The sequence below is a fragment of the Papio anubis genome, chromosome 3, assembly GCF_008728515.1.
Source record: "Papio anubis isolate 15944 chromosome 3, Panubis1.0, whole genome shotgun sequence".
Taxonomy (NCBI): domain Eukaryota; kingdom Metazoa; phylum Chordata; class Mammalia; order Primates; family Cercopithecidae; genus Papio; species Papio anubis.
The window spans coordinates 100,838,183-100,851,784 of NC_044978.1; the positions used below are offsets into that span (position 1 = coordinate 100,838,183).

The following is a 13,602-nucleotide window of genomic DNA, read 5'->3' on the forward strand; positions in this document are numbered from 1 at the left end:
TGGCTGCTATAACAAAATATCTTAGACTGGGCAATTTGTAAACAACATACATTTACTGCTCGCAGTTCTGGAGGCTGGGAACTCCAAGATCAAGACACCAGCAGACCATGGTGAACCCTCAATCCGGTGAGGGTCCATTCCTCCCAGGTGCCTTCTATGTATCCTCACATGACAGAATGGCAAACAAGCTTGCTCAGGCCTCTTTTATAAGGCAGTAATCCCATTCATGAGGGTGGGGCCCTCATAACCTAGTCAGCTCCCAAAAGCCTCACCTCCTAATATCATCACCTTAGGGATTAAGTTTCAACATATGAATTTTGTCAGGGGTGGGGGATGGGGGTGGGCGGGGGGACAGGACACATTCAGGCCATAGCAGACATCTAGTGTGCTATGATAGTAAATGGATGCAAATTGACTGTAGAGTTTGTTAGAACAGTGCTGCTCCAACTTCCATGTGCATATAAACCACTTGAGAGCCTTGTTAAAAATGAAGGTTCTGATTCACTGGGTCTGGAATGGGGTTTGAGATTCTGCATTTTTCACCAGCTTAAAGCTAATGCTGATGAGGCTGGTCTTGGACCACACTTTGAGTAGCAAGAATTTAGAAAATGGCAGCTCTTCTGGTCAGTCAGCCCATACCATATAGGAGCCACTTTGTTTCTCTTTGATATGTTTCTTATTTGGTTGAAAACCTGCAGAGAACTCACTCAGTGCATCTTCAACAAAAAGTTAAGGTTTTATTTAGAATATCATTTTAGAGACAAAAAGTAGTTCACTTTATTTAGCAAAATAAACTTAACCAATGCATTTAAATACAGTGAATTCAAGACCTTTGGTGGTTTTTTTCCTTAGATCCTTGCTTTTTTGCCAGTTGGAGTTTCTGTCTTCTAGCCTAACAGGCTTCTTTCCAAGTTAATGCAGCTATATTCCAAGGAAGTGTTTTATGAAATCTGAATACTCAAACACCCCTTCTGTATTTTAACTCAACCATTATTGTATTAGATGAAACATAAGGAAAGTGACTTAGGGAAGTAAGTGCAGAAGGAAATGTGTTCCCTTCTCCCTCATATTATCTTTTCAACAGAGGCCTGGATTGCCAAATGGATTACGAAAGCAAATTGTTACTGGGAGGTGATGGTCAAAAGCAAACTTAGATGGTTTTCACACCATCTGTCATCATGACTCAAAGGGAAATGCAAACCACACCATTTTTCCAGTGAAGCCACTGCTTTACACAGAAGATACATGTAGCTTCCTATTGTTATTTTCTTTTCTAACTATGTACATTTAGAAAAAAATACAACACTGTGTTAAATAGCAGGACAGCTAGCAACGGAACATACAACACTATGCTGAAAAACCACAATAGCTTGGTTAAGCAGAGGAGAGAAACAGCAGATGGCCTTCATGGAGTGAAGCTGTCAGTGCCTGCCATCTCCTTAGTCCGTGACGGATCTGCACTCTGAGGGCAGGCCTTCTGAGCGCCGCCACTTTGCCAGGCGCTGCTTAAACCATTTCTGGAAGAGAGAAATGAGCAAAAATATTTGTCACACACAGAAAAACTGAAATGCCTGTTCCCTTTCTAAAAGGTAGCCTCTGTGGCACAAGTGGAAAGGAGAGAATCACGGGACGTGTCCATAGGGATGGCTCTCACGGTGACACCTTTCCTGCCTCAGGACCTCTGCACATGCTATATTATGTTTAGAATGTTCTCTCTTTATTCTTTATCTGATGATCTCCCTGTCATCCTCACATCTCAGCTTAAACAGGACCTTCTCAATGAAGTCTTCCCTGATCACTCTGTCTAAAGTGGGTTTCCCACGCATCTCCTCACTTCCCAATTTAGTATTTTGTTACTTTCACAGAACTTTTAGCATCTGTCATGATTTACTTGTGTATTCACTTATTTTTAATCTACATTCCCTTCTAGAATGTAAGCTCCATGAAAGCAGAGACTGTATTCATCCTATCACCACTGCATCCTTAGCCCCTAGTACAAAGGTTTAAGAGTTAGAAATTAATCAATATTTGCTGAATAAATAAAAGAAGTTAAAGCATATCCTTAATGCCCCAGATAGATCTCTATGGCTGCTATATTTCATCAATGTATGCTCAGCTCGCCAAAGGCCTTCCTCATTGGTAGAAGTTAGTAAGAATTTGTTGAATAAGATTAATAGTTAACTGAGCACTGCACAACCTCAGAGCACTCCTTGCGGATGCCTGGAGTAGGCCAGCCCAATCTGTCCTGCTCCAGTGCCACCGAGCAGTGAGAGAAGCTGAAGTGGGTCTACCACTTTGCTCAGAATCTCTCAGCTCCGTATGACCCAAATATTCACACCTTACGGAAGTGACCATGGATATACAGAAGGCCCCAGATAGGATGTTTCTAGACATGGCATCATATGAGGCCTAGAACATGCCTATATGTTGTAAGGCAGTGTGGTATACTCTTGAGAAGTCAGTGGCTGCCTTTATCTTGCTAACTGGGGTGGTACAGAGTTCCCCAAAGAGGAGAACAGGAGAACCATGCTGGGGATAGGGCCAGGGTCTGGACCAGATTGGTCAAGAGGAAACTGGGAATTAAAAAAAGAAAGCAAAACAACTTTGAAGAGAGACTAGTGAGGAAACAGATGAGCAAGCATTGACCTACATTGGAAAGGATGAGGAGAGAGCTCTATGGGAAGTCAGCACCTCCCCCAAGCTCTGTTCTCCTGTGCTTCCCAACCATTCACATGTCATGGAGTACATTGAGAAGGATGATATTTGTGTGTCAGTGGTGTGTAGGCAGGCTGTGTGGTAGGTGACCCCCCAGGGCTCTGCAGTCCTGGGCTCTGCCAACAGGAAGCTCTAGAGTAACTAATTGGCTATGAGAACTTGAGGAAGTCCCTAAATAGAGCACCAGTCATCTGTAAATTAAAAGGTAAGCTTAGGGTGTTTCTACTGTCCCTTCTGGTATTTCTATAATTCACCTGTTCTAGGGGTAAGGGGACGAGAAACAGGAAGAAAGCAGAAAGAGCACAGCTGTGAGATGCCAGATCTGGGATGTGCTGATGGAGATATCAGGATGGTGGGAAAGCTCTAGAGGGCTCCCCACATAGCATGGGCTGATGCCTATCCAGATACTCAGAATGAACAGGATAGGCTCTAGGAAGCTGAAAGGGAATTCAGTATAAGCCCAAGATCAGAAGAAAATGTGAGAACCATTTCTTCTGGTTCTCCAGGGGGAGAAGGAGCAAGGCCTAGAGGAGAGGCTGTTGAACTTGAATGGGGATAAGGCTCTGCAGGACTGTTTTGGGCTCCACATCAATGCTAAGCTGGCTGAACAGCATGGGAATACACCTACACCTCACCCACCTGTACAGCAGAGTTTACACACTGAAATGCCTCACACAGTTGTCAAGATCTTACATACCTTTACACTGGGGTGGCAGTAGAGAAAAGTAATCTAAAGACAAGGACAGCAGAGTTTACACACTGAAATGCCTCACACAGTTGTCAAGATCTTACATACCTTTACACTGGGGTGGCAGTAGAGAAAAGTAATCTAAAGACAAGGACAGCAGACTATCATGGGGAAAGACTTCTCTTTGGGGGCTACTTTCTGGGTGCCATATTTTGCTCCTAGGGATCACTACCCTTCATGAGAAGAGAGAACTCATGCAACTTTGACAGCTTCAATTGAAATTATACTGCTAAGAGTGGGCCCATTTTCTTCTGTAACCTGTGTGCATGTGTTTAGTTAACTCTGGATTCTGGTATGAGAGCAGCAAGGTTCCAGTTTCATTAATGAGGTAGCACTGTGGGGGGTTTCAAGGATACAAGGTCTGATTAAATAGGATTTCCAGTTACTAGAGCTGAATAAATGGCAGCATTGTAAAGACTGACTAATTAAAATCTGGAGGAGGAAAATCTCACTTTCTATCAGATTTCATTTAAGACAAAATGGTTGAGCTGGTCTCATTTAAAAGAGCCACCCACATCTTTACACTATGTAATGAAGCAGAATATTGATGGACCGTTACTGAAAATAACTTCAGCAGGGACATTTGTGGTTTTGTGAGTTGGTACCCAAATGCTTAACAAATTGAGCCCTAACATTGGGGGATGGGAGGAGGTTCAAGAAAAGCTCAATGATTTTTTGAAGATGCATATTTTAAATCAAGTATATATAAAATAATTTGGCAAAACCAGTTGCAATCCAACAGAAATCATTAAATACCTTGCTTGCTTTTTTCCCTTTAGAGTTGTGTCTTATCAATCTCACTCACATCAGTGCTAATTTTCCACCTGGCTTTATCCTTCTCTTCTTTGTTTCAGTCATCCACTGGGAAAGACATTCATCCCTTGCTTGCTTATAAATGAATGCCCTCATTACCCTTGCCTATTGATGGAGATTTATTTACTCTGAGTAAACAGATGATAATTAGACACTGTGATGGGAAGGGGCTGGGGCAAAGAAACATTGTTCCTGTCCTTTTCTCTAGCAACTAACATTTCATTCTTTTCAGAAAGAGACCTTTAGAGGTCTTCATTCCACTGATAAAACATCCAGTGACTAAAACCACTGGGTTCTGGGAACAAGCTCAGGACATCTAGAGGAGATAAAAATACTTGGAGACCTCCCTAAGAACCAATTCCAGTTACATTGTGCTTGAATTGAAGAGAGAGAGAGAGAGAGAAAGAGAGAGAGAGAGAGAGTGTGTGTGATAATAGAAAACACCAGATCATCCCAACCTCCCAGGGGGCTAAGGAAGGAGCTTTCCCAGCCTCTTCTAACACTGACTTCAAAATAAAAGACATAAGGCTGGGATTCTGTAAGTTTTCATGTAATGTAAATCTAGGAGATATTTAGATTACCGTTATAAGAAAAACCCATTCTAACATCCCAGTAAATGCAACTTAGAAAGTTATTTCAATTACAGCGCCCTTCACTTTACTTTGAGTTCTTAGGGGTGCCACCTCCACCCCCACAGAGAATTTTGTCCTGAAATGAGAAAGTTATAAGAGAGAAATAAAGAAAATCACCCAAGACAGGGGAATGTATCAACTATCTTAGACACTACTTATATGTAGACCCAGCAGGCCCTGGCCTCCATGGAGTTATTTAAAGGGTCCTTACGAGACCTGCTATAAACAAAAATAATTTTAATGACTGAAAGTTCGTCATTGGGCATACGTCTCCAGAAGACGATTTCCTTTTCTGTAAGTATGTGGTGTTAAAGTATGTTAATGATTTTTATTTTTATTTAACTTATGTTATTTTGAGACATTGGTTACTCCTTTCCCATGTCACCCAGGAACACTAGGTAAGTACAGTGGCGGGGAGACTGGGTGCGATGGCTCACGCTTGCAGTCCTTGAACTCCTGGGAGACTAAGGCAAGAGGATTCTCTTGCCTTAGCCTCCAGAGTAACTGGGATTACAGGCACACACCAGCACACCTGGCTGATTTTTTAATTTTCTATTTATTTTATTTTTTTGGTGGAGATGGGCAGCATCTTGTCATGTTGCCCAGGCTGGTCTGAAACTCCTAGCCTCAAGCAATCTTCCTGCCTCAGCCTCTCAAAGTGCTGGGATTATAGGTGTGAGCTACTGTGCCCAGCCAGACACTTCCTTTTTCATAGAAGATACTCTTTAAAAATATAAATGTTGTTTGAGAAGATGAAAGAAGAAATCATTCTCATTCACCAGTGCCCATGGGGGTAGTGGGGTGAGAGGGGAAAGAATGGGAAATTGAAAGATGAGACCCAATCCAGTAAAGGCAAGCAGGCAGCCTGTGGTTCCTAGGAAATCTCTTTCTCTGAGCTTGCTAAGTGCTGCCTGTCTCTAAGCTCTGGGGTTCCAGATGCTTCCCTGCAGGTCAAGGCAGGAAGACAGAGGGGCAAGCCAAGCTGTGGTCACCGTAGGGAGGAAGAAGGTGTCGGTCCTGTGGCAGGAAGAGGAAGCCAGGGGCCCTGCTAAGAGGCTGACTCACCCCACATCTACTCATTTTGGGGCTGGGTCTACCACTTGTTTATTTGAGAATGGCAGAAGGGGGGAAATGGGAGGACTGCCTGCGAGGTGCAGAAGAACCTGCTATGCAGAGGTCTGAATTGGCTGACCTCAGTCACAGAAAAAAAGCAGGTTCCCTTTTCTTCTTCCTACCCCTAACCAGATTTTATTTCAATTTTCTAATATCATGTGAATCTTGAGGAAAGGCTGAATATAGCCTGGGAGGACTGTTGCCTAATGCAGGGGAAAGATAACACCAAGTGAGTTGTCAGTTCTTTCTTCCTGCTCGTCTAGTGATTTCCATGCCTCCTCTGTGGAGACAGCATAGCATGGTAGTTAAGAGTCTGGGCTTCCAGGGTTCAAATCCTGGTCCTGCTGCCTTCTAGCTGCTGTCTTGGGCAAGTATATTTAATCTTTCTGTGCCTCAGTTGCCTTATCCGGACAAGTGGGCTAATAGTATCTACCCTCACAGTATTGTTGTGACAAATAAATGATTTACTACTTGGACAGTGCCTGGAAAAATGCCTGGCAAGTATTAGCCATTACAAAGGTCAATGTAATTATGCTGCTTTATAGGTAAGGTGACTGATGGCAACTCGCCAGGGACAATCAGAGGCCGAGAAGGGGTTGGACCTCTTGTTGGTGCTGTGCCCACAATATTTCACAGCCTTGTTTTTAAAAGATAAGTTGTCCCCATGATCACTCCTCTTTTCTAAGCATAGCGTGGGATTTCAAATGATAAAATTTCAGCAGGCTGCCTTCTCAGGAGATACCAAGAAACATGAGCTGTTAGACTTGGGTTACAGTAAATCACCTTCCATTAAGTTCTGGTTTTCATTGGTCAGACAGCTGTTCCATTTGCTAAAAATAAATATGTTTGCCTTTCTATTTGACCTGTAAATGAAAGGATCGTCTATGGACAAGCTCTCCAAAGAGTGCCTCTGGCTTAATTAGTAAAAATAATTTTGGACTTGAGGTCCAGGGTCTTGGTCCTAGGATCTACTGGATCCATTACAAGCTTCTAAACCTCAACTGAGCATGGCTCATGGTGACAGGACAAGTGCCTGATGCTCTGGTATATAAAATAGGAAAAATAAGAACGTCTCTGCTTTAGAGTTGAGGTTAGAAGTGTGAAGTGCTTTGGGGACCCACAGGAGAGATGCTAGATCGGTTCCAAGTAGTCTATCATGCTTAAAGGATTGTCTTTCCATGACCAAAGGGAAAAGAGAAGTTGGAGTTTAGACAGGATTTTAAAAGTCAGCTAAAGGCTCCAACATTACACCTGTGGTGAACAACCACAGGTAGTGTTGCATTCTTTACCTGGCATTTTTCGGGATGATATAGGAGCATTTAAAAAATAGATAAGTCAATGAATGCACTTGGGGGGACTGCCGCTCCTGTCAGCTGAAAGATCAGCTATCTACCGTCTTATAAAACGCCCCGAAAATCCTCTAAACCTTAGAGCTGGGGAATTTTTTTAAAAATCGGAACCACTTCTCCCTGGCTCCGTGCAGTGTGAGTTCTGCAGCTCGGGGGACGCTGCAGTGTGATGTGGTGGAGAGAGCAAGCTTCACGGCTCCTGCCATCCTGACAGCGCCCTCCCTCCCGGCCTCAGCCTCCTGGTTCGCCAAACGGAGGACTGAATTTATGGCTAGCTGGTCTCTGGGGAGCCTTCCAGCTCTGACATTCCCGCCTAGAATAGATCTTCCCGAAGGTTTCGCAGACAGACCAGAGGGGACAGAGCCGGGAAGGCGAAACAGGGACAGGCGAGAGACGCTGCTCCCAACTCGCAGAGGGAGAAAGCGTGTATCCCGGGCTGCCGGGGAGAGTGGAAAGGCAAGGACTGGTGACCACGGGGTTTCTACGCAGCTCCCGGGGAACCACGGCTGGATGGGGGTGGCGGGGAGACTGGGCGCCCATGGGAACGTGGAAGCGGGGAGGTGGCGGCGGGAGCCATGCAGGGTCTGGGCCCCCGGATGCGGGCAGAAGCGATGGGAGATCGTGGGGAGGGCAGCCCAGCGGGAGGCACGGACGACCAGGACAGCCCAGCCGCAAGACGGCTCAGCTCGGGCAGGGGTCGGGGCGCGCTGGGCGCGTGTGGGGACGCACCTGGGTCTCCTCCTCGGAAAGGCCGGCCTCGGCCGCGATGAGGCACAGCGTGGTGGAATCCGGGTGCTTGTCGACCTTGTTGAAGTTGTACTCCAGGATCTCCACCTGGTCCTCCGTGGGGCCGCTCGCGGTCTCCGCCGACATAGTCCTTGCGCGCTGCTGGGCGGGGAGAAGCGGCAGCGGTGAGCGAGGCTGGGGGCCGGCGGGACGCAGCAAAGGAAGGCGGTCGCGGCGCCGCCTGGCAGCCCCAGCCCCTGGCCGCCCCCTCCCGCGGTGCCACGGCAGCGCAAGTCCCCGGCGGCAGCAGGCTGAGCGGGGGCTTACGGCTGCCCCCGACCCGGGCCTCCCTCCCCGGACGGAGCGCTGTTGCGGGCTGACAGCAGACCCTGGCGTCCGGCGCCTCCCGCGCCCCGGGGGACCCCTTGCAGCAACGCCCCCTGGATCCCTGCCTGCGACGGGGGCAAGATAGATGACTCCGCGGGTCCTCACCGCCCTCCGGCTCTAAGGAAGGAGTGAAGGAAGCGCTAGGGTGATTTTGATAATCCCCTTAAAAGCTTCCTCCCGAAAGGGGGACCTCCCCTGGGGACAGACTTGACAGATCGCAAGGGTGGGTTCGCCCGAGTCCGCTGCTAGCCGGCCTCCTTGGTACGCGGCCTTCTGTCTCTGCAGTGGATTGGCGCTTTGGGGCCCTCTCCAGGCAGGGCTGCACACCCCACCCTTCCTCCAGAAAAGTTCCCCGCAAGACAAGTTACTTCTCAAAGTTGGGGAGGTGGAGGCGGTGCTTTTAATGTCTTTCCATCTTACAGAGATGGAGATAGGTCGCAGAGAAGTGAATTAAGGCGGGGGATTGAGTCACGGGAGAAATTTCCACCTGTGGGCTTGCACGTGCCACTCTGCCGCTCTGCAACCTCCTCCTTCAACTCTCTGTCCCCGCTCTTTCTAAGTATGCTTTAGTGAGTCCCCGGCCTGCAGTCGCCAGGCCGCTATTCCACAATTTACGGCAAAGAACCTGCCTCACTGTGTGCTACCCGAGGGGAGGACTTGCAAGATGCAGCCAAAATCCAACTGAGGAGGATCCAGTCAGCTTTCTTTTAAAATTTCAGATTTCCCTGTGATTGTACTAAAATTTACTATAAAGTCAGGAAAATGGACCCATCACAAGCTTCACGATCTCTTGCATTCTCCTTACTTTAAAGCTAACCATTACCCTAGCAAATCTGAAGCAACATGACTTCCTGCTGGGTTATCTCCATACCTACAAAGTCTCTGAATTGGGACCAAAAACTTAAAAATTTTAAAAATTGGCAGATGTAACCCCATCCACCTCCTCCTCCTACTTTAAGATGCATGAAGGTATAGGAAGTTGGAGTCTTCAAGATATCCTTGGCTGTGGGTTTGGCACACCTGTCAGGACTAGACTGTTGCTAACAGTAAAAGACAAGGGCAAGTGTGGGAATCACGTTGGTTTGTTGTTTTAACAAACAATTGCAAAATCATCCAGCACAATCCTGAGTAGGTTGTGATGTGGTTTGTGCCTGGGATGAGCCACACTTCACTGATGCGCTGGCAGAATGTACCCAATGCTGTTACAACCTTCTCCACTGTGACTTGCATCTTCTACTTCCTAAATAAATGTCTTTACCTCTCCTTTGGGTCACTTTGAAGGGGCTTTCAGGCACAACGGGAAGTCATTCTACTGTGAGAGTCTGGCTCAAGTCACTTGCCAAGCCACCATGGAATCCCATGTTTTTAGGGGATTCTGTGCTTTCCCACCTAAAAATCATAGCACTGATTCCTGTCACGATGCTGGGCAGGAGAGGGTCATACCAGGTCAGAAACACTTCCTCTTCTGTGTGCATCCATCGTCCCTCCCTTTGACACACAACTTCAGAGCTGGGAAGAACCTTGGAAATTACCTCTTCCAGTCTTCTTCTGTAACAGCCCAGGAAAATGAGCATAGGGAGACTAACTTTCTGAATGTTACCCAGCTGGTGACCTCTGCTCCACTAGACCCTTCTCAGTGGGGCAGTCTGTCATTAGTCTGGTAGGAAAAATCAGGAGGGCAGTAGTCATAACGCAGGCAGGAGCTCATTGCCATTTTGAATAGGCATGGACTCTCCTAGTAGGACACTAATTCTAGCCAAAGTTGCCCACGGGAACAACCTATCACTGCTTGCTTTGCTTGAAAGAAAACAAGGGCTGGGAAACCGCTGCCTCTGATTTTACTTCTTGCCTTAGAAAGGTTCCAGCTGATTTTATGTAACATAGTTGTGCCGCCTCTTCCATGAAAATTTTGGCTTTGTCTTTGTAGAATCCTCAGTCCTTCAGAAATACTAATTTCTAAACTCACTGTTCTGCATATACTTTCCCCTCTTTTTTGGTTATTTAATTCCTGTTATAAAACTCAAGGGCTCGGCCGGGCGCGGTGGCTCAAGCCTGTAATCCCAGCACTTTGGGAGGCCGAGACGGGCGGATCATGAGGTCAGGAGATTGAGACCATCCTGGCTAACACGGTGAAACCCCGTCTCTACTAAAAATACAAGAAAATTAGCCAGGCGAGGTGGCGGGCGCCTGTAGTCCCACCTACTCGGGAGGCAGAGCTTGCAGTGAGCCGAGATCGCGCCACTGCACTCCAGCCTGGGGCACAGAGCAAGACTCCGTCTCAAAAAAAAAAAAAACAAAAAAACAAAAAAACAAAAAAACTCAAGGGCTGCTATTGGTCTTACATTTAATTTAGTGCATTTTATTTTATTAGATTTCTGTGGCTTATTGTTACAGGACTTTGTATGAGATTTTGTGGAGACGTCCTGGTTAACTTTAAAGAACTCCTTGGGTTAGTTGACTGAGAATCATTGGCCTTGGTTAGCTGCTAAGACTTGTGGGAGGACCATTTGAAAGCACCTACTTCTCCAAGGTACACCAAGCAAACCTGATTTCTAGAAATGAAGGTGGACAATCTCTATAGTCAGATGTATCTGTTATTTCTCTGCAAAGCTCTCAGCCCTTTGCTTGACAAATGTTTGCTGTTACTTCGTTTCTTCTCTCACTCTGTCTCTCTCAAAGAAGATATAAATCAAACTGGCTGGGTAACCTTGGCCTTATAAAGCTTTTCAACTATTTCCAGTAAGAAAACAGTTGAGAAGTTTCTCTGAAGATAGTCTAAACAATTTCAGATTAAAAGAACTAAAAATACTTTAAAGCTACTCAAACGTTAATCTTAGCACAAGTGTTATTGTTGTGGCTACTCATATATCATCAAATATTCAAAGAGTAATTTGTCCTGTGGTTATATTTTTCCTTTGTGGTTGGGGGAAGACATTGCATAAGCGTTTTCAAGATGTTAAATGCAAGCTGCTGGCTTTTTTCTAAATTAATTCCAATGCCTGGCATAGACAGTTGTATCAACCCAATGGCTCTACTTTTGTCCCCTGATCCTGTAATCATTTATTTTAAAAGTATCTACCTATATAAACTAGCTCACAAAAAGCGCTATCAACTGGGAATCTTTGGTTACCTTTGTAGTAACCAAAAAATTGCTTTGGGCTCACATTTGCCATCTTATCCTCCCTCTCCCAGCCATTCTGACCTCTTTGTAATAGCACTAATATCAAACCAAGAGAAAAAGATTATCAATGGCAGATTCTCCAGATTAACCCAGAGTCCTGTGGTGAGTTGGCCAAAAGGGAAACAAGCCAGTGGATTTTTCTTTAGTCTATATTTCTTTTATGTTCACTGTGAACTTCCTGGAAGCAATGGGCTCTTGAAACATTTTGTATTTTCCTAAGTGAGAAAAATGATGTGTGGCCACTTCCGCAAAAGAAGTGGTAGGTCTTTGGAAGGGGATGGGGTCTTCCCTTTCGTCACTTATTCAGTTACTCTGAAGAGGGTAGGAGAGGGCATCGCCCAAACTGTCAAGGCCCCCCCCAGAAATTGAAAAACAGAAGTCAACTATTCATCTGCCTCTCCAGGCTAACACAAGAGCTGGAAAGAGAGAGAGAGAGAGAGAGAGAGAGAATTGTTCTTTTAAGTATAAACTTGGCGATTGGTATCCTTAAGCTAACAGCAGTGCTTCTCAAGCCTGGATGGGCTTCAGAATTACCTATGGAAACGTCTAAGCCCACCATAGACCTCTTGGACCAGAACTGCATTTTAGAAACCTAGCATGGGAGAGACACAAAAGGTATTTCAGCTCTTGAAAAGATTTGCAATTGAACCATTAAAATCAATTCTAAATATTCTTATGCCTTATATCTGCTTTAATGCTGTATATCATTTTAACATTTAAGTAGATGGTAGGTTGAAGTCATTTTAAAGGAATAAGCTTTTAGAAGTAGATATTAGAATGATTAATTTAAACCTAATGCTATTAATCTTTTGTATATGTGGTCAGAAATGGGGAAAATGCCTTTAAAATTACAAATTAGCAAAAGAAAACAGATATTCTCCTATGCTTTCAAAAGTTCAGGAATGAAATAAAACCCTTTTAAAACCCTTTCAGAAAAATGCATTCTTGTGTTGAGATCAGAGTTTAAGATAGCAAATCATCGAAAGGAAAACTCCTTCCAGTTCATCACACACATTTTAATAAATGACTTAGATGCCAGAAATCACAATGGAAGAGATTTGGCAATCTTAAGTATGACTGTTCTCCTCTAATTCCTTAAATTTCCCAGTGAGGGAAATGCTAAAATTTAAGTTATTATTTATGTACAAAACATATTCAATACAACTTGGAACCAAAGATTACTCTGAATACATCCCAAATACATAGCATCATTCCTACCTTTATGGGAACAAGATCCCAAATCTAAATAGGAAAATGCATTTTAAAATGTTATATTGATTTCAACTTTACATATTTAAAAAAACCTGAAAGAAATCCCACAAAATGTTAACATTATATCTAGATTGTGCAACTATGGATTTGCACAATCTAAAACATTTTCTTCTTTATATTTTCCTGCTTTTTCAAATTTTCTATAATAAGCATTTATGACTTTGGGATTTGAAAAAAAATTTTTTTCCCCTATATAACAATGTCCTCAATCAGACCAGTTGTCCACCTTGCTCAAAGTTTTATTTGATTATTGTTACCAAATAAAATTTTTGGAAAAGTATAAGAGTTGTTTTCCAAGACTATTTAGAAGATTAGGGAAGTAAATATTTTCATTTTTCATGCAAATATTATTAGGTGTCAAATGGATATATGTCATGTACAAGTAACTTATGAAGCATAAAATAAACACTAGTGAACCCCACTCAATTTAAGAATTAAAGCATTACCAAGACTATGGGAGCTATCTGTTTTTCGCCCCGAGTCCCATTCCCTTGCTGACCTGCCCCCAGAAAAAAAACACAATTCTGAATTTTGCATTAATCATTCCTTTGCTTTTCATTTTATTTCAATTTTTTAGAGGCAGGGTCTTGCTGTCACCCTCAGGTTGGAGTGCAGTGATGCCATCATAGCTCACTGTAACTGGGCTTAAGTGATCTTCAGGCCTCA

The 13,602-nt window shown here is 44.4% G+C and overlaps 1 protein-coding gene across 11 annotated transcripts in view; it reads right to left on the reverse strand.

Moving 5' to 3' along the window:
• Nucleotides 1-715: 715 nt before the first annotated feature.
• The window catches only part of HOPX (HOP homeobox), a 33,912-nt gene continuing 21,025 nt past the window's right edge, over nucleotides 716-13,602 (reverse strand). The window contains exons 1-3 of one of the 11 annotated variants that reach the window (XM_003898856.5): nucleotides 8,589-8,809; nucleotides 8,100-8,255; nucleotides 716-1,517 (exon numbers count right to left, since the gene is read on the reverse strand). In XM_003898856.5, coding sequence (XP_003898905.1) covers nucleotides 1,440-1,517; nucleotides 8,100-8,243 — 222 coding nt within the window. In that variant the 5' untranslated portion in view covers nucleotides 8,244-8,255; nucleotides 8,589-8,809 and the 3' untranslated portion in view covers nucleotides 716-1,439. Of the gene's footprint in view, nucleotides 1,518-8,099; nucleotides 8,810-13,602 lie in introns of those variants that run through there. The other 10 variants (XM_009207028.3, XM_009207031.4, XM_009207030.4 and 7 more) reach the window with 10 other exon arrangements.